The following is an 18,222-nucleotide window of genomic DNA, read 5'->3' as shown; positions in this document are numbered from 1 at the left end:
AATGAAATGCTGAGTGTGACTGAGCATGGCTTCTGTGTCTCACTCCAAATGCTATTGTGGAGGGCAGAGTTAAGTTCTGAGAATCTCATCAGGGACCTGTCTAACTGTGCACTTAATCTGGTTTCCCAATAGCTAGTATTGGGTTAGTGTAGGAAATATTATGATTCTCCACTGATGTTACTGTGCGCTGTCCATTCTCCATGGTAATTCTGTGTAGTTTTGCCAGTGACTACAATATACATGTGTCATTCATTTGATGTAATTTTTTACTCTTTTCATTAAAAAAACATTACAATAAAATGTCAACATCCACTCCACTTGCTGAGCAGTAGTGGAAACTTTCCAAAGTTTCCGATATGTGGTATAGGCTGGTACCATTATCCATAGGGGAAGCTGCGACAGTGTGTTCTCCCCAGAGCATCTGTGTAGAGAATTAGAGGCCTACCATCTCCCATGCAAGAGGAACCCAGGGGAGATGGGTACTCCCTAATCTATCTTAATCGCAAACTGGTTCATAACTGGTTCATGTTGTTATTTTAGAAGAAATGGGACCACAGCAAAAATAATGGAGTGTTGTGTGTTTACATGCCCTGGCCTAAGCATAATCTATGCAGTACTAGGCTGCTTTTCATGATTTTCTGCCAAGACCTGGAGCTTTCAGCAGGCAGTGTCAATATGTGCAGCCAGTTTGCAGGCCTGGTGGGAGCTGGTCTTGGCCTAGCTGGGCACGGTGCCTGTTAAAAAAGTACAGTAAGTGCTGGCTTGCAAATAGCCAAAATTGCAGCTGTGCCCTGCCTGAAGCGTGTTTGGGGAAAAAAAGAAAAAAAAACAAGAGGCAGACAGAGATGGTATCAGCCGCTGACCAAACCTCATCAATTAAAAGCACACAATATAATCGTCCATTGTAACGGTGGGAACAAACAAGAGCTCCCCACTGTTCTCCATTGTTTTGCGTCGCACTGTGCTGGGCATTGAGGGCCCCGTGTGGGCTCAGGACTGTTGGTCTGTGGATGGTAGAGGGAGTACTGAGGTAGCGGGAGTACCAGGAGAGGGAACGCTCTGCTGATTTTTTTTTTTTTTTAATCTTTTACACAGGTGGTAGTGCCTTTATTTCAGTGTGTATCTTAGAGAATGTGGTTTTATCGTGGTCTCCATGGATTTAAATGGAAGTGTGTAATGACAAATGGAGCTTCTCAATAGCACTGCGAACCTGTGATGGACAGCATCCCCCTTCCCGACAGTACATGCGGGGGTGGGATTGTATACTGATAATTGGCTTGTGACTGGGTGAAAATTAGATTGGAATATCAAACTGTTTTGATAAATAAGGAAGTCATTGTTCTAGACGGGGAAAAAAACCGCTTAACAATGTGATCCTTCATCCTGTTCTATTCATTGTGCCTCAAAAATTCCTGATACTGTGCCCTGTTGGTGGAGAAAGCCATTCATTCATCTGTGTCTTCTTCAAACCTACCATTGTCACTTTGCTGGTTCCGAGGGTTTTTTTCTACTATGTTTGATCACGATTTCTCCAGTGCTGTAATTAGTATTAGTGTAACAATAGTAATGGTAGCTGCATTAGTAGCAACATTGTTGACTCCTTTTAGCTTTTTGCTTGTGTTGTACTCTGCCTTACTTGTAAGTCACTTTGATTAAATATGTCTGCCAAATGAATAAATGTAAAAGTAAATAAATGTAATGGTAATAGTACAAATTTGGAAGACGCAAGCTGCAATGCTTCATGATCTTTATGCCCACCTCATTCCAAAATTATTCCTCGCTTTTTCTTCATGTTATTTTAGTTCCTATTTAGATCTGCATGTAAGATCAGATACAAAATTTACCCAGACCTCAGGAAATCCTCTGTTTTTGTTTGGGACTGGGTATCACAGGTGGTCCTCTAGGGCTGGAACAGTCTGTTCGGTTCTCTCAAAAAAATAATTTAGATTAACTGAACCATTGTGTGTAACTTCATTCCACATAATACTGCTAAAATATTTTTTTCTCTAATAATGCCTAAGTGATATTGTCCTGAAAAAAAAAGAGGAACGCAAAAAGGTACACATCAATTTGAAGGAGATCATGGAGCTTTAATAATCCAGATTAACTATTCACCGTTGTTGCAGGGAACCCAGGAAAAGGGGTCATGCTTCTGGAACGTGAGCAGGTTATATTTGAAGCAGCTCTCCTTGTGGGAACTCATTCTCAGAGGTGCCAAGTGGTATTTTAAGAAAGAATGGATAAAGAAAGAAAGAAATGCATTTTTTACTCAGAGTGATTAAAAAAAATCGTGACAGGCTTATTAAAGCCACCTCCAGCCCCAACAATGCAACTGTGCACAAAGCCACGGTTGCCCTCTTTCCTTTTATTTTCTGTATTTTGTAATGTTGGCAGTGGTCCTTCCTGTTCCCAAAAAAGAAAGGATTTAGCCCGACACCCTTAGTTAGCATCAAGCAACACTAACAAGTGCAGTGGCTTGAAGCGAGGTTGTGTTCCATGGCCAAAAGCTGTCTCGTTTTCTCTCAAGGATCATTCCCCTCCTCTTCGCTGTCTTTGGCAGAGGCTTCTCTTATTCCCCCCCTGCTTTGTGCCTGGACTCTGTGGCTTTGTTTGTTATCTGAATTATGTCTTTAGAGTGAGAATTATCTCTCAGAGATTCAGAGAATTCATTAGGAAGCAGACAGAGTAGTCCAAACAGACACCATGTTGCAACCATGCTGGAAAAAAGGAGAACTGCATTTTTAAGACTGTAATTTTAAGGAACAGTGTGTGCTTGTGGCAAGGCTTCCTCACTTGTAAAAGTACAGGAAATAAATAAAACAATACTGGCCATGTCTACACAGACCTACTGTGCTTGAGAGCTCTTTTATAATTTGCCCCATGTTTCGGATGAATATCAAGACTACCAGGAAAGTATGAAGACATTGACATGTTCACCTATCATTGTTTTCACACTCAATGCCCAAATGTTGCTTTGTAGAGTTGGAAATTTACAAAATTTTTAGCAGTCCAAGAACAATAGGAACATCATGTCCAGAAACTCAGACATATTACAGATAAGCAAAGGTCTTCATTCTGATTCACTATTTCTATGTAATATGTGTGCAGTGTTTGTTTGTATTTATTCTCTTTGGTGAATTAAATTGACCTTCATACATGTATGTTGACTTCAGCCCCGCTGACAGTTTCTTGACTTGATTCATATACAGTAGATATATCAATTCTTATTATTGTTTTTTGTTCCTAAAAGTTACCTATACCTTGGAAGTGCTTATCAATTGCAGTTTAAATTCCAAGAATCCTTAAAATTAGTGCAGAAGAATGTCTAGTCATATCAATTTGCATATAAACAACAACAACAACAACTGTGTCTTTCACATGGCAGGGTAAAAATAAAGCCTGGTCAATAAGGCCTATTCATATCCACCCTGAACCGCTGATGGAATGGAAAGTTATGGCATTTGTAGTGCTGGGCTTAATAAATTATTTTTTTATAAAAACTTTTTTTCGGTATTTGGATACTAAAAATAGTTGAAAATTAAGCTCAAAACATTAATGTCAAAAGTCATGTAGGCTTACTGTTAAAATAAAATGAACTGTTTTGAGAGTTATTTTTAATTATTTTTAATTAATATCCAGGGTGGAGCTTGTTAATTGTTTAAACGTAAGTAGCCAAATTAGCGGTAACAAGATCCAACCTGTAAACACCTCAAATAGCTGCCATTTTTCATGCAGCAAAACAACAGTTATGCTGAAAGCTTGCAAGAGGTTCAGACCTGGTTCCTCTAATAGGAGACGTCAGAGTGTCATAGACATTTTCATTTCCATGCCAAATTAATGAGCATGTTACTAATGGTATACCAAAGGCTTTTTGCCAGAATTAACATCTGATATTTATTAAAAAAGGTCTACAAATCTTAACAGACAGTACTGGGTCCCATAAGTTTAACAGTTCAACTCTTTAAATGTTTCTCCTTAACAAGCAGTTATTCCCATCTATATTTTTCACTAACTACTTTTACCATGTGAAAACATTTTGTATTAATTCAACATTTTGTACTAATTTTAACTTTCATTAAAAGTAAAAGGGATGTGGTAACTAGCCTGGTTCATCAGCTCTGTGTCCAGCTTTCCTCATGCACTCAGCCTTACCAGGTTGACTTACAGCTTGTTAGCAAGGCTGTGATCTTACATGGCCATTTGTATGGGTTTCATGTGAAATTAGCCAACACAAATGCTGTTTTTGAGTTCAGATAGATGCACCATACGTAGGATCAGCAGAAAACTACTGTGTATCGGGATAGGGAACAAAGCAGAATGTTTTGCATTCAGTTTTGCTTTATTGCTACAGTGTGTACACATGTGAGTTACCGAAGGAGCTATACACAGTTTAAAATAAGTTGGTGAAAGTGTACCTTTCAATGCTCAACTTATGCAAATTTATTTTTAAAAAATCTGACACTCTGAATTGTTAACTGAAAACGCCACCGTGTTTGTTCGTTTCATTTTGTTTATGTTTGAAACACAATAAAATGGGTGCTTACTTGTGCACTCATCCATTTTATTTCCAGTTGTTTCCCTTCAGTGCTCAGGTGCCTGTAGAAATGTCCCCTTTTGGATGCAGCTGTGTTTATCCGTCTGTTTTCTGCTTGGTTTTGTACATACTTTTGATTATAGAATGACTTTTTAACTGCTTAATGGAGGCAGCAATATTTGTTGATGCGAATAAAAATGGCCCAATAAAAATGTCAGCTCCAGCTGTAGCCCCAGCCACCGGGTTGGCATGCCGTTTGTTTGTGTGTGTGCGCACGCGCCTGTGTGCATCTGCACGTTCATGTCTGTGTGCACACTCACACAGTGGCCGCTGGAGCACAGTGTGGAGAAACGCTGCTTCTTTTCTCCCCTCAGGTTGTGCAGTCTGACCCTGAAGAAGCTGGTGGTGATGAGGGAACTGGACAAGGAGCTCATCTCTGTGGTCATAGCTGTGAAGATCCAGGTATGCATGCAAACAGTTGTAAGCACACACACACTCGCATATACTCACATGTATACACAAACACACACACACACACACACACACACACACACACACACACACACACACACACACATAGAGCCCTGGTTTGATTAGATTGTGGGTATGGTTTGCTCAATGCGAGTATTTTGACTTGGGTCATCTCTCTCCAGTGTATACTTTCTTCTGCTTAACAAGACTTTATAAATTTGTTAACAGTGCTGTTGCTTGAGTTGTGTGTGGTTGAAACTCTGCACGCAGGGCTCAAAGAGGATCCTCAGGTCCCATGAGATAGTGCTGCCACCCAGTGGAGTGGTGGAGACAGACCTGGCTCTCACCTTCTCTCTCCAGGTAAAAATAAGTGAATAGAATTGAGATATTTCTTGTTTCATTGTACTGCACTTGGAGGGAAAACTTTTTGAAGAGACATTGTTATGTAGATGAAGAAACAACTAAATATGAAGTGTAAAGTCAACACTGAGATGAAGATTGAACAAAGGTAACAAGTTCAATCAAGGGACAGCAAGCTGTGCCCCAGCATTCAGCCTGTTACAGAGCATCATTTATAGTGTGTGTCATCACTGTGTTAAATAAATCTGAAGTCAGCTCTCCACTTTCCTCCCTGCCCCCCCTCCCAGTACCCCCACTTTCTGAAGCGCGAGGGAAACAAGCTACAGATCATGTTGCAGAGGCGGAAGAGATACAAGAATCGAACCATCCTGGGCTACAAGACTCTGGCCGCAGGGTCAATCGACATGGCTGAGGTACCATTGAATTATGTGTGTATAACTGAGGGGCCCCTTAGTGGGGAACTTAGGCACTTTGTTTTTAACAAATTCTGTCATTTTTAGGCAGCACAGTTTACACAAGAGCATTCAAGATGAATGATTTGAATGAGAGGGAGAGGGGGTACATCAGAAGGAGTTTAACCGAAGTACAAATACCCTAGCCAGATTACACTGAGGTGCCAGTTTCGGTGGATATTTGATGAGGGTGGAGCTGGAGACTTTGTAAGGAGGTGGAATTAAAGTGGGAGTAGTTAGAGAAACAACCCATAATAATCAGGGGCTCAAAAAATGTCCACAGTTTTGTATATCTCTCCCTAACCAAACCGAATCTGTTGTGTTATTGGTGTGCCAAAAATACATTTAGGTTGCCAGTGTATTTACATAACTGCTAATAATAGTGCTTTCCCCCCCTTCTCTCTCACTCTCTTGTCAGTCAGTTCTCATTATAGAGCTGTCTGTGCACACACACTCAATAAAACATCCACTGCGGCCACTGAAGCGTGGTATTTATTGATCAAAATGACTGGGCAGCATTGTGGAATGGAGACATTTATGGAGGCCCAGACATTTCTATCACAGGGTTCTGTGTTCAAGAGTAAGAAGTGCCACCTGCACACTGGGTTGCTTGTGGATGAAAGACAAGAAGATATGAATTATCATTAATGGAGGTTGTGTAAGTGTAACATTGTCATAAGGTGACACCCTTAGTTTATTTTTGGACTTGTTTGCATTTGGACCACATCTGGATGTACCCAGCTTTTATCATGGAGCTGATTTAGCAATCTGGAGAATGTGGGGTTCTGTCTGGTTCTTGTTCCACCAGACATAAAGACATTGAAAAAGCAGGTGTAACAAGATTTCCACTGTTTCTTTTTCTTGTTCCAGAATTACAATAGCGAGTGTAACCAGAATTCTTTGAGTTTCTGAGTTCTTTTTTTGCCAGTGGAAAAGCTGAGTCTTGACTTACCTCCAGCTATTGCCTAGGACTGGCCCTCCCCCACTGCCACCTGGGACTGCAGCCTGGCAGTCATTTCCTTCCTCTTTTCCTCTTCTCTTGATCCCTGTCTAAACAAAAGCATAGTTTTCCCCTGTATGAGAGATGTGGTGACACATATGGTGATTCAGTTAGGCCTTTCCAGTCGGGCAGAGGAATAGGATAACATCTGGAGGAGTGTCGAACACTCTGCATATGGGAGCCTACCCAGGGACATGAACGTGAAAATTTCACTGCCCTGGGTGGAGCACACTCATCTCAGGGAGATGTCAGCACTGATGAAAGGAAAAGCTATCCTCATGGAAAAGTACATGGATGTTAAGGGATTACATAAAAGGAAAAGATTTGGCAGTTGTTGTAAAATAACAACCCTGTCAGTGTCAATTGCAGAAATTTCCATCTGATCCACTTGCATCAGGGTTTATTTGCATATCCAGGAGCAGGTAATACTGGAGACTCTGAAGGAGTGTCTCTCCTCTCTCTCTCTCCCCCCAGGTAATGCAGCACCCCACTGAGGGGGGACAGGTGCTCCCACTCTGCAGTAACCAGAAGGACATGCTGGGAAAGGTGGCAGAGATCTGGATCTTCTCTCTATCCAGCCAGCCTATTGACCATGAGGAGGCAGCACTGCAGGGGGGGCAAAAGATCAAGTGCACAGGTACATACCACACCTTGTCTGCACAGGTACATATCACACCTTGTCTGCACAGGTACATACCACACCTTATCTACACAGGTACATATCACAACTTATCTACACAGGTACATACCACATCTTATCTACACAGATACATATCACACCTGAGATGTTAAGCAGCAGTAATCAAAAACGGCTTCAAGCAGTAGATGTAGGGGATCAGGCCATGCATGCTCCACCCTGAATATGGATTATTTCTCAAACTAAGGTATAGCGATGATACATTGATGGCAAAATGTGGAGAAATTGAACTGCATTTCGCAGATTTGAAAACTTGACCTCGGCATCAATTCAGCTTAGAATGAACTTTATTTTAATATATATTCATATGTTCATTTACAGTTTTTTTCCCCCGGATGATGCATCTTTCTGTATTGCTTGGCCCCTTATATATGTGTCAGAATTGGGTGTATTTTCATTACACTTGACTTCCACAGTTACTTCGAGGCCAGAAATCTCTCACTATGGATAATTATTGAAGAACAGTATAGACTAACATGTCGTTTCTGACTCCAGATAACTACTCGGAGGAAGAATACGAGAGCTTCTCCTCAGAGCAGGAGGCTAGCGATGATGCCGTACAGGGACAGGTGAGGAAACATCATCAATGGTGGCAGCTCCAGTCTTAGGAGAAAATGATCAGATTGATGCAATGCTGGCACTCAGTTGTTTGCCACATTCATTTACTGTCTCTGCTTGTGGATTGTGTTGTGATCAGAGCTGACAGGTTCCATAATCATCTCAAGAGGACAGCTTTTAAATTACAGCTATTACTTGTGGCAGAATTACGGCTGAACGCTAGACTGCCTCTGATGTCTGAGAAGAAAATAAGGTTTCAGCAGTTACAGTGTCATCAGTGACTCTAGTGACTGTGATGGTACAGTCATCATCAGCCCTGTACAAGGAATCGCTCTGATTTGTGTGTTTGTCTGTGTGTTGGTGCGTGTATGTATGTGCATCTTCATGTGTCTATGTGTGTGTGTTTGTAAATGTGTGTGTGTGTGTGTGTGTGTGTATGTGTGTTTGTGTGTGTGTGCCATAGGATCTGGAAGATGATGAGTATGATGTGAGGAAGCCTAAGAAGCAGAGGAGGTCCATAGTGAGGACGGCATCCATAACCAGGGTAAGGATGGGGACTCTGCTGTTTATCCTGTCCTATAAAAGCTGCACTGCATTGTCTGTATTCCAGTGTACTACACCATGCATTTCCATGTCCTTGGAGTTTAGTCTAAAGTAATTCAAGGTCTTTTCTTTCATACTGTTTTATGTTGTTTTAATTCATTTCCTGGCATGTTGGTTAGTTGTCTGTATTTTAGAAGTATTTTTGCAAAGTGTTATTAAATTAGTATTTATTACAGTACATTATTGTCATTTAGCAGATGCTCCAGAGCAACATACATAGGTTACAGTTTTCACATGTTATCCATTTATACAGCTGGATATTCACCCTGGCAATTCTGGGTTAAGTACCTTGCCCAAAGGGTATAGCAGCAGTGCCCCTGTGGTGAATCCCTTTTGGTTACAAGCCCTGCTCGTTACCACTATGCTACACTGCTGCTGTTTATTAAAAAACATTTTAAAAAGCTGCTGTTGTATAGGGACCCTGAGGTCAGTGTGTTGGGTGCTCTGTATGTCATCAGAGATGATTTAAATTCCATTCCAGCATTCCCCTGCTCGGTTTTCCTGTGCAGAACAGCAACACATGTTGGTAACACCTGGTACTGCAGTAACATTTGATGCTGTTCTGAGAAATTTTTAGGAGATATTTCCAGCAGTGGAGCAGAGGTCATCAGGGTGTCTGCCAATAGCATTACTGAAAGTCATTGATAGATATGGATGGGACTTGAATGGCCTTGTTGCAGTGAGGAATGATTCGATCTTGGGGCTGCTTTTCAACCGCTAAGGTTGACAAAGTCATACAATGATATCATATGAGTGCCACTCTAGTTTGCAACAGTTGTTGTGCTGCTTAAGGCACTTTGCAGAAGATCTGTAGCCTACCTCTAAGGCTGATATGCAGGGATTGACATCTTGTTTTATTTTTTAGCAGCAGAACTTTAAGCAGCGGGTGGTGGCCCTGTTGAAGAGGTTCAGAGTTTCAGATGAGGTGCGCATTTTCTTTTTTAATGCCTTACTCACGACTCCACTATTCACAGTTGATTCACTTTTATCTTCCCACCCCTTTGCACTGTAGAGCTCTGTACAACTCTGCGTATGCTTGTGTGTGTGAAGGTGCTGGACTCGGAGCAGGACCCGGCCGAGCCTCCCCCTGAGGTGGAGGAGGACCTGGACCTAGAAAGCCTGGATTTTGAGAACCCCAGCGACAGCGGACCGGAACTGGATGATGACGACAGCGTCCTCAGCACCCCAAAACCTAAGCTCAAGTCAGTGCACTCTGTGTGTGCATGTGCTTTATATAAGTGTGTGTGTGTGCAGGTCTGTGCATTTGTGTATTGTGTATTTATCAGTTTGTTCCTTTAGTGGTGTAACCAACATATCAGTGTATTGGGTGGAAGCGTTATATCATCTGTGTGTGCATGTGAAAATGTATGGCATTTGTATGTATGGGGCATAACAAATGTATGGGGTATAACTTTAGCGCTTTCTACTCTGTGTGTTTGATACTCCTATCTGTCTACTAATGAATGAGTGATTATTTATGCAGGGCTTTGAATGATTTCTGATGATATTTGCATGTATGGAATTTTACAGCCTGTAAGATCATATGTATTGTTATGGTAATGTGTGTGCATTTATGTCTGTGTACGTGCTGCAGGCCATACTTCGAGGGCCTTTCCCTGTCCAGCTCTCAGACTGAGATTGGCAGCATCCACAGCAGCCGCAGTCAGCGTGAGCCACCCAGTCCAGTGAGTCCCCGTGTAACAAACGACACGCTACACCCAGCGAAGCGCCGTCACATGACCTGCGTGGCCTTACATCAGACACCCGTATTAGAGGAAGAGAGTTCTGGAGCCTTTTATGAGGCAGCCTGGACTCAGTGTTTGTCTTTTCCCTGCAGATGGACCCTGACAAAGCCAAGAGCACTGGAGCAAAGTTCCAGGGGGACGACGCCGCAGATAACACCTCTTATGTGTGTATTTTTCACCTCAGTGATTGTTTTAAAATTTAAAGGAACTTCTCTGACTGTCTTGCTTTTTTCTTTGGATTTTAATTTTGTCTCTGTTTCTCTTTCTTGTGCCTGTGTGGGGCCCTTAGGAACAGACAGAGGTCGTGACACCCACCACAGAGCTAGAGATGGACAATATGGACACATTCTTGGAGAAGCTGCCCCCTAGTGGCAAAATGACCAAAACTGAGTCACTCATCATTACATCCAATAGGTATCACTCTCTCTCTACTCTCTTCTGGACACAACCTGCATGCCTCCCTGTCCCCTCAGCATATCCCTGACCTCTTCCCCCTTCTGCCTCTCTTAAACATCACTTATTTACCCCTCCCGTTCCTCTCACCTCCAGACAAGAGCCCAAGATAGCAGGACGGAGAGGCAGGAGCACTTCTCTCAAGGAGCGGCAACCCAGCAGGCCACAGAATGAAAGGGCCAACAGCCTGGACAACGAGCGCTCCCTCGACACACGCTGCCACCTTCAGGTAGGAGGAGAGCTCCAGCCACAGCGAGGGCCCTGACTGTTCGCCCTTCTCAAACTGAGCTGTGAAGTATATTGAGACACTCCTTTCTGTTTTTCACGTGTTTGCACGTCTTCAGATTCCAAGGAAGACGGTCTATGACCAGCTGAACCACATCCTCGTGTCAGATGACCACCTTCCGGACAGCATAATCCTTATCAACACATCAGACTGGCAGGGGCAGGTGAGGAAGGAAGACTGTTATGATTATTTTTTCTTCTGGGAATTTTATAAAGCCGTATGTACTGACTCCCACAACAGGCTGCAGTGGGTGTTCTAGTACACTGTGCTCATATTGCTGCCTCAGTTTCTCTGTATTCCCCACTCTCTGTTTCATTGTGAATTCAGTTAAAGTAAATTCACTTGGCTTAATTTGCATGGTAAGGAGTTATTTGTGACAGTCACATTTAAAATGCTATGAAACTGACTTAAAAAGCATAATTCACAAGTAACTCAAGCACAAATAAATGGTTATATTGAAAACGGATTGAAAGCCAGTTGGTCAGTGAGGTGAATAGACCCCTCTCATTTTCGCTCTGTGTGTCTCTCTCAGTACCTGTCAGACGTGCTGCAGAACCATCACCTCCCGGTCGTGTGCACCTGCACTACTGCAGACATCCAGGCCGCGTTTAACACCATCGTCTCTCGTATCCAGAGATTGTAAGTGGAGTACGCTCCATCTGTTCCCCCTCCTCTCTCTCTGCTCTCCCTCTCGTACACCCAGAGCTGCTTTTCTTCCTCCTCCATGCTGCTTCTCACAGCGGTGCCCACAGGGGTCCACATCAGCAAGTCATGTAAAACTTTAACCCAAATGACAAGCACATTAGGTTGAAATAACTTTTTAAACCAAATATGTAGTTTTCATGTGTCTGTTTTATATGGTTCTGTGTTGTAAAATATATTTGGTACTGAAATGGGATTATAGGGGAATAAAATAAGACTATGTAATGCCTTTTGTCTTTCTCATTTAATGGTCCTTCTGATGCCTAAGAGTGACCTCTGATGGCCTCTCTCTCTTCCACTCTCTCTCTTCCCCTCAGTTGTAACTGTAACTCCCAGACCCCCATCCCCATCAAGATCGCAGTGGCTGGGGCGCAACACTACCTCAGTGCGGTACTTCGCCTCTTCGTCGACCACCTTTCCCATAAAACCCCAGACTGGCTGGGCTACATGCGCTTCTTGATCATCCCCCTGGGTGAGAGCGGGGGGTGGTGGACGTCTCTGGGATGGGGGCCTGTAATGTGTGTTTCAGTATGGCTGTGCAGCCCGATCTCACTCAGCTGTCTGTGCTCAGGTTCCCACCCTGTCTCCAAGTATCTGGGCACCATCGACTACCGATACAACAGCCTGTTCCAGGATGCGGCCTGGAGGGATCTCTTCCACAAGCCAGAGGCCCCTGTTGTGGGTAAGACAGACACTAACCGCTGCTGTCGCATTCACTGCGGACAAGCAGACCATGAACAAATGAAGAATTTTCTCATGTGAACACTCTGTACTCATAATCAATAGGACAAGGATGTCATCACACATAATCAGTGTCAACCAGTTTGTTGCACAACAATAATTTGATCTTTGTTTTGTGGAACGCTTATGTAGAAGGTTCGTATGCTGATGCGCTAAAATGAAGCCATGATTTGGAACTCTCAGATGTTGACGCTGTAGAATTAGGCTGTGACAGTGCAGAGAAGGGGCTGTTGCAGGGTGAATGGATGCCTAATTTGGAGTGTGTCCTGTCCCCCTGCAGTACAGGAGAGCCCAGATGTGGTATCCCGGGTGACGCAGTACATGGTGGGGGCTAATGGGGCGCATCAGCTGCCTATCGCTGAGGCCATGCTCACTTACAAGCAAAAGAGGTGAGACATCAATCTCAGTTCTACTCTGTAGACGTATTCAAAGATTATCAAGATTTAAAGAAAAATATTCTTGATGAATTCTCCTCTGAACATATATTTCTGTGATAGTTCAGATACTAATTCTCTCGTTTTTTTGTGAAAGTGCAGATGCTGTATCTCTTGTCTTATGTATTGATATGGCTTGAGTTAGATTAGGTTATCATAGCATTGAAAATTGGCATGTGTAGGAGACACAGGACTCCAAAGGAACTACTGTGTCAAAATTTAGCCTGCACTTTTTAGAGGAAGTTAACTGCTGAGGTAGAGGCTCTGAGTCTTAACGGCTGAACAGGCTTTTCCTCACAGTTGACCTTGAAGGCATCCATTGTCACCATTTGGTGTCTTTTAAAAAGTATATGTTTTTACTACATTAGAAAGAAAATATACAACTGTGAAAGGGTGGCTGGTGCCAAAGGGTCATGTTTGATGATTATTTGATTCTGCAAAGGTGTCTGTGAACCCAACCCTAGTGTTGCAGAGCACCGGGAGAGAGGGAGTGCAGTGATATAAACACCTTCGAAACACAGGCCTCACTGTCTGTCCATCTCGTGTGTGAATAACACCTGTGTTTCTTTTGTTACTTTCTTTTTTGTTCTTGTTTTGTTTTTTTTTGCTTTCTTTGAAGGAAAAAGAGCTTTCATTTTGATTTTGCAATCAGGTATTGTGGTCCGCTTGAGTCTCGAGTGCTGTTCTTGGTGATTCAGTTGCTTTGTCTGTTCCATACCCTGAATCGGCAGCCTTTACCACCCAGTTTTGCTGCGTGCCATCTGGAGGAAACCCCCCCTTCTGGTTCAGTATACTAAAGGCAAAATGGGCAACATCAACCATCCATGTCCCAGAAGGCTTTAGTCCATCAGATTATTTGGATGGGTAATCCCTCAGATGGGATGGAAACTATCCAACTGTAGCCACCTAGAACCAGGGCTGGACAGTAATTAATATGAATGCTCAGCAATATCAAAACCGAATTCATGAACTCTTGCAAACTAATAATAGCTTGCTCTCACAGTCACCTTACAAATCACACAACTTTGGACAACAGCATCAAAAACACACGCATATAGAAAAATTGTTTTTATATGCCCTCTCTAAAGATCTGATGGAAATGTTCGTTTCTACTGATGAGACACTACAGAGCAGTTATCAGTATGATGTCGGGTGAAGAGGTCATTCTTTGTGTCAGTGTTGAATGGCAGGGTAGGGTAAAGGCTGGCCTCTCTGCTCTTCCCCCTCATCTGTCATCCTGTTTTCAGGTCTCTCCCCTCCCTTAGTCTATGTGCCTGTGTGCTGAGGGCTGTCTGTGCCTCTATTCATCCTCTATTCAAATGCCACTTAGCTACACATGTAAAACTTGACTATGGAGAATTGTGTGTTGTATACTGTAAATACATGTACATTCATAGATGTATGAGCCATACATGTAACTTCATTAATGCACATATATTGGCATATATGGACATTAATACAAGTTCAGCAGTTTTATGTATACAGTATACAAAAGCTGCACATATTTATACACATACATACATATGTACATATGTATGTGTCTATTGTATATACAGTATGTGCACAGTTATTTTCCATACTGTTTATTTTTATATTCTGTATTTGAGGTGTTTCTATTTAAGACCTCAGCCAGCACACACTTGGAGCTCTGCCACCTCGCTGCTTTTATTTCTCCATGCGGCTGTACAGAGTCTGGCTTGGGCAGGGCGGTAACTTGTAGTGAAGGGATCTGGACTGCATTGCTCCCCTCTGCTGCACTGGGAATGTTTGAAGTGTTTCCTTTTCAGCTAGTGCTCTGATCTGGTGGATCTGCTGCCCCTTTAGACATCTGCATCCAGCCTATGGCTTGTGGGGTGGGGTTGGGTGGTGGGGAGTTTGTGTTGCGTTATTGGGGTGGCATTTGGGGGTGGGTCTAAAAGCGTAAGGCTGTGCCTGCATGTCTTGCTCCTGCTTCTAGGGCACCAATCAGGTTGAAGTTGTCGGGATTGTAATCAGTGGTTCCAAAACAAAAAGTGCAAAAAAATTAATTACGCAGAATTATGTTTCATGTCATGTGACATGTTTAATTTCACCAAAATAAAATAACAGCAACAGTACTGCTTTAAAATGTGGCTGTATAAATGTAACATGTAAAGGTGGGAACCTTGTGTCAGGTATCAGATCAGCTAGGAGTTGTTGTTGTTGGGACCTCTGATTGCTGTAAGTCAAACCAAGGCTTGGATACAATCGAAACATTGACCTTTCACATGTCACCGTGTACTCACGGGAACTGTTCTCGGCTACATTTTGGGGGGGTGGGGGGGGGGGATGTTGGTCGATGCGGTGAGTTGGTCAGTGTTTCGATTTAATCTGATCCACAAGGGACTCCTCAAGATCTGTCCTTAGAATTAATGATTATTTAATGCTCTTTGCTTCTTTGCATGTCTTCATGAAGGCTGGTCAGAGTGTTAACACCACTTACAATCCTACTCATTATGTCCTTACAGACCATTCAGTCTTAAACCATTTAAAATAAGTAAGACACCACTGAGGTAAAACTAAAAAACCTAAAAACAAATAAACTATAGAAATGACCTATAGAAAACACCTATAGCTCTAAGAGAGTGGTAATTACTTTTTTGTCTTTGAATTCTGCGGCACGTGTGAACAGCAGCTTGTGGTGGAGGAAAATGGAGGAAGCTGCTTCGCTTCAAAGGGTGGTTTGAACGCCAGGCTTTGCATCCTGCAGCCCTCCCCCTGGCTGTAGTAACGACACTTTGTTTCTGAATATGTCTAAAGAAACTGAAGTAAAAATAGGAGGGGTCACCCTTTATCTCTGCATGATGATACAAATACCTATTTATACCTTTACATTTAGTTTCATTGCACTAAAGCATTTCAGACTTATTACAAAGATAAATAAAAACAACAGTGGAACAATTACCCTCAGAATTCAAAGAGAGTAGGAAATTGTTTATATATATGAATGTAGTCCAAAAGGGCAACACCAAGACATTAAAACCAGACCTGGGATCAGTTAAGATAGATCACTGCCACTGCAGTGGAATCCTTCTTTATATTGATCGTGGGGCTTTTTAACAATGGTCTGTAATGGTTGTCAATGGGAGCTGTCAACAAATGCTTCTCAGTAGGAGTATTTTGTTTGGCTGATTATTTAATAATGACACCTCTGTTGTAAGTGGCCCAAGCCCTGGTACTGATTCCTGGGCATCCACCAACACTGCAGTCCTTGAGTTCTTTTCAGGCCTTAAGCATGCTGCCCACTTCCCCTGGTACAGTGATACTGGTAATACTCCTTTTGTGGGACACTGTCTCTGTCTGCTGACAGACAGAGCGCTGACCAACTGTAAAATCCGCCAGCATGTTGAACAAAAAGCAAAGAAGCACACATTCTGAGATTCAGTGACACTCTGACCAGGGCTTTCAGGGGAACCTGACTCAGAGACATGGGGGTGGGGGAGTGGGAAGGGGGGAGGCTGGGTACCCATCTTCTTGCTTTACGCCCCTCTTCTCCTTCTCTGTGTCCCTGCACTGCTATTCCAATACAGCCCAGACGAGGACTCCTGCCAAAAGTTCATCCCTTTCATTGGGGTAAGTGAAGCTTTGCTGATGAAAAAAACATGAACTGATACGAGACACATTCTGATGACCGTGGATCCTAAGCCAAAAAACACTTTGATTTCCCTTGAAATGTTTATTTTATGTTGAAAGAGGCATTGTTTTCAGCGATTATGGAAGGGCCAGTATCTGACTGTGATCTCTGACCCCTCACCAGGTGGTGAAAGTGGGAATCGTGGAGCAGTCATCTGCCACATCAGGTGGGCACAGCAGAAGGACTAAGAGCTATTGCTGTAGTAATCCCATCTGCATTTGTTCTGTTGGACTTAACCTGAGCTCACTATTAAATTAATTAAAGTAATTAAGTGCCCAAGTTCTGAACGGTAACATTCATCGGGCATTCATAATTGTCTTTAGTCACAGATGTTAACATCATCAGTAAAGCAATCTCTCTCTCTCTCTCTCTCTCTCTCTTTCTCTCTTTCTTTCTCTCCATGTCACCAGGGGACTCTGATGATGCAGCTCCAATAGGAAGTGGCCTTCTTTCCTCCACTCCTCCCCAGGTGTCCCCCGCCCTGAAAGAAGCGTCACCCACTCCTCCCTCTTCCCCTTCAGTCAACACCAGCTTCTGTGCTTATAGGTAGGCTGTCACATTAGACACATTCACACGCAAACCTCACAGCCTCAGAGAGGCAAATTAAAACTGAAAATTTGCTCATCATAAACAGAAATCTAGGGACAGGACAGCGTGTAGACAAAAAGAGCCTAAGGCAGGGTAGAGACTCTGAGGCAGATACAGTACAAGTTGGAAAGTGTTATTACATTTTAATTACACACTGTTTTTGCTGAAGCATGTTTCAGAATGAATGTGCCCTGGGTTCTGAATGATTCTCTCTCCCACTGTGTAGCAGCAGTTCACCAGGGAGCAGCCAGGGGGAGCTGATGGGCCTGCAGGTGGATTACTGGGTGGCTCCACTGGAGCGGAAGAGAGACGTGGAGAAGCGGGACTCCTCTTCCAAGAACACGCTGAAGTGCACCTTCCGCTCTCTGCAGGTCAGCCGGTTGCCCCTGGCTGGCCCAGAGTACGGCCCCCAGCCAACCATGTCCATGACTGTGGTAACTAAGGAGAAGAACAAGAAAGGTGAGGAGGCGGAGGCTTTCTTTACAGTTTATTTCAGTCCTATAGCTGGTATATATTTATATGTTTATTCACCACTTCTGTTGGTTATGGTTTTATGCATGCTGATTTGTGTGTGTTGCCCTTCCCCCTCCGCAGTAATGTTCCTGCCAAAGAAGACAAAAGACAAGGACGTGGAGTCAAAGAGCCAGGTGATCGAGGGAATCAGCCGGCTGATCTGCACTGCCAAGCACCAGCAGACCATGCTGAAGGGTGAGAGGCACACTGCCCTACACCAGCAGAACACATGTGGCCACAACGTAACACGGTCTAACAGCTAAAGGAGCCACCACGAATTACTCTGTATAACAAGTATGGGGGTCTCTAAAAGAGAGGAATTAATGTTGCATCGTACATAACGAGATTTCAAATCCAGCTTGAAAGTATTCGAGATGCACATGTGCCAGGATAAAAACCTGGACTAAAAGAAAGATTATCCAGTGAACTGACC

General features: G+C 43.1%; 1 protein-coding gene across 4 annotated transcripts in view; it reads left to right on the top strand.

Annotated features, from left to right (window-relative positions):
* The window catches only part of pacs2 (phosphofurin acidic cluster sorting protein 2), a 52,382-nt gene that overhangs the window by 31,261 nt on the left and 2,899 nt on the right, over nt 1-18,222 (top strand). Inside the window, exons 2-24 of one of the 4 annotated variants that reach the window (XM_036541762.1) lie at nt 4,909-4,996; nt 5,276-5,365; nt 5,653-5,778; nt 7,292-7,454; nt 8,010-8,083; nt 8,536-8,616; nt 9,544-9,600; nt 9,726-9,877; nt 10,270-10,360; nt 10,513-10,584; nt 10,710-10,834; nt 10,970-11,102; nt 11,218-11,322; nt 11,692-11,798; nt 12,179-12,333; nt 12,433-12,543; nt 12,883-12,991; nt 13,656-13,688; nt 16,585-16,627; nt 16,812-16,854; nt 17,099-17,234; nt 17,503-17,735; nt 17,871-17,984. In XM_036541762.1, the coding sequence (XP_036397655.1) occupies nt 4,909-4,996; nt 5,276-5,365; nt 5,653-5,778; nt 7,292-7,454; nt 8,010-8,083; nt 8,536-8,616; nt 9,544-9,600; nt 9,726-9,877; nt 10,270-10,360; nt 10,513-10,584; nt 10,710-10,834; nt 10,970-11,102; nt 11,218-11,322; nt 11,692-11,798; nt 12,179-12,333; nt 12,433-12,543; nt 12,883-12,991; nt 13,656-13,688; nt 16,585-16,627; nt 16,812-16,854; nt 17,099-17,234; nt 17,503-17,735; nt 17,871-17,984 (2,441 nt within the window). Of the gene's footprint in view, nt 1-4,908; nt 4,997-5,275; nt 5,366-5,652; nt 5,779-7,291; nt 7,455-8,009; nt 8,084-8,535; nt 8,617-9,540; nt 9,601-9,725; nt 9,878-10,269; nt 10,361-10,512; nt 10,585-10,709; nt 10,835-10,969; nt 11,103-11,217; nt 11,323-11,691; nt 11,799-12,178; nt 12,334-12,432; nt 12,544-12,882; nt 12,992-13,655; nt 13,689-16,584; nt 16,628-16,811; nt 16,855-17,098; nt 17,235-17,502; nt 17,736-17,870; nt 17,985-18,222 lie in introns of all 4 variants that reach the window. The other 3 variants (XM_036541761.1, XM_036541760.1, XM_036541763.1) reach the window with 3 other exon arrangements.

Source organism: Megalops cyprinoides, chromosome 12 (assembly GCF_013368585.1).
Source record: "Megalops cyprinoides isolate fMegCyp1 chromosome 12, fMegCyp1.pri, whole genome shotgun sequence".
Lineage (NCBI taxonomy): Eukaryota > Metazoa > Chordata > Actinopteri > Elopiformes > Megalopidae > Megalops > Megalops cyprinoides.
This window is presented reverse-complemented; position numbering and strand designations above follow the sequence as displayed.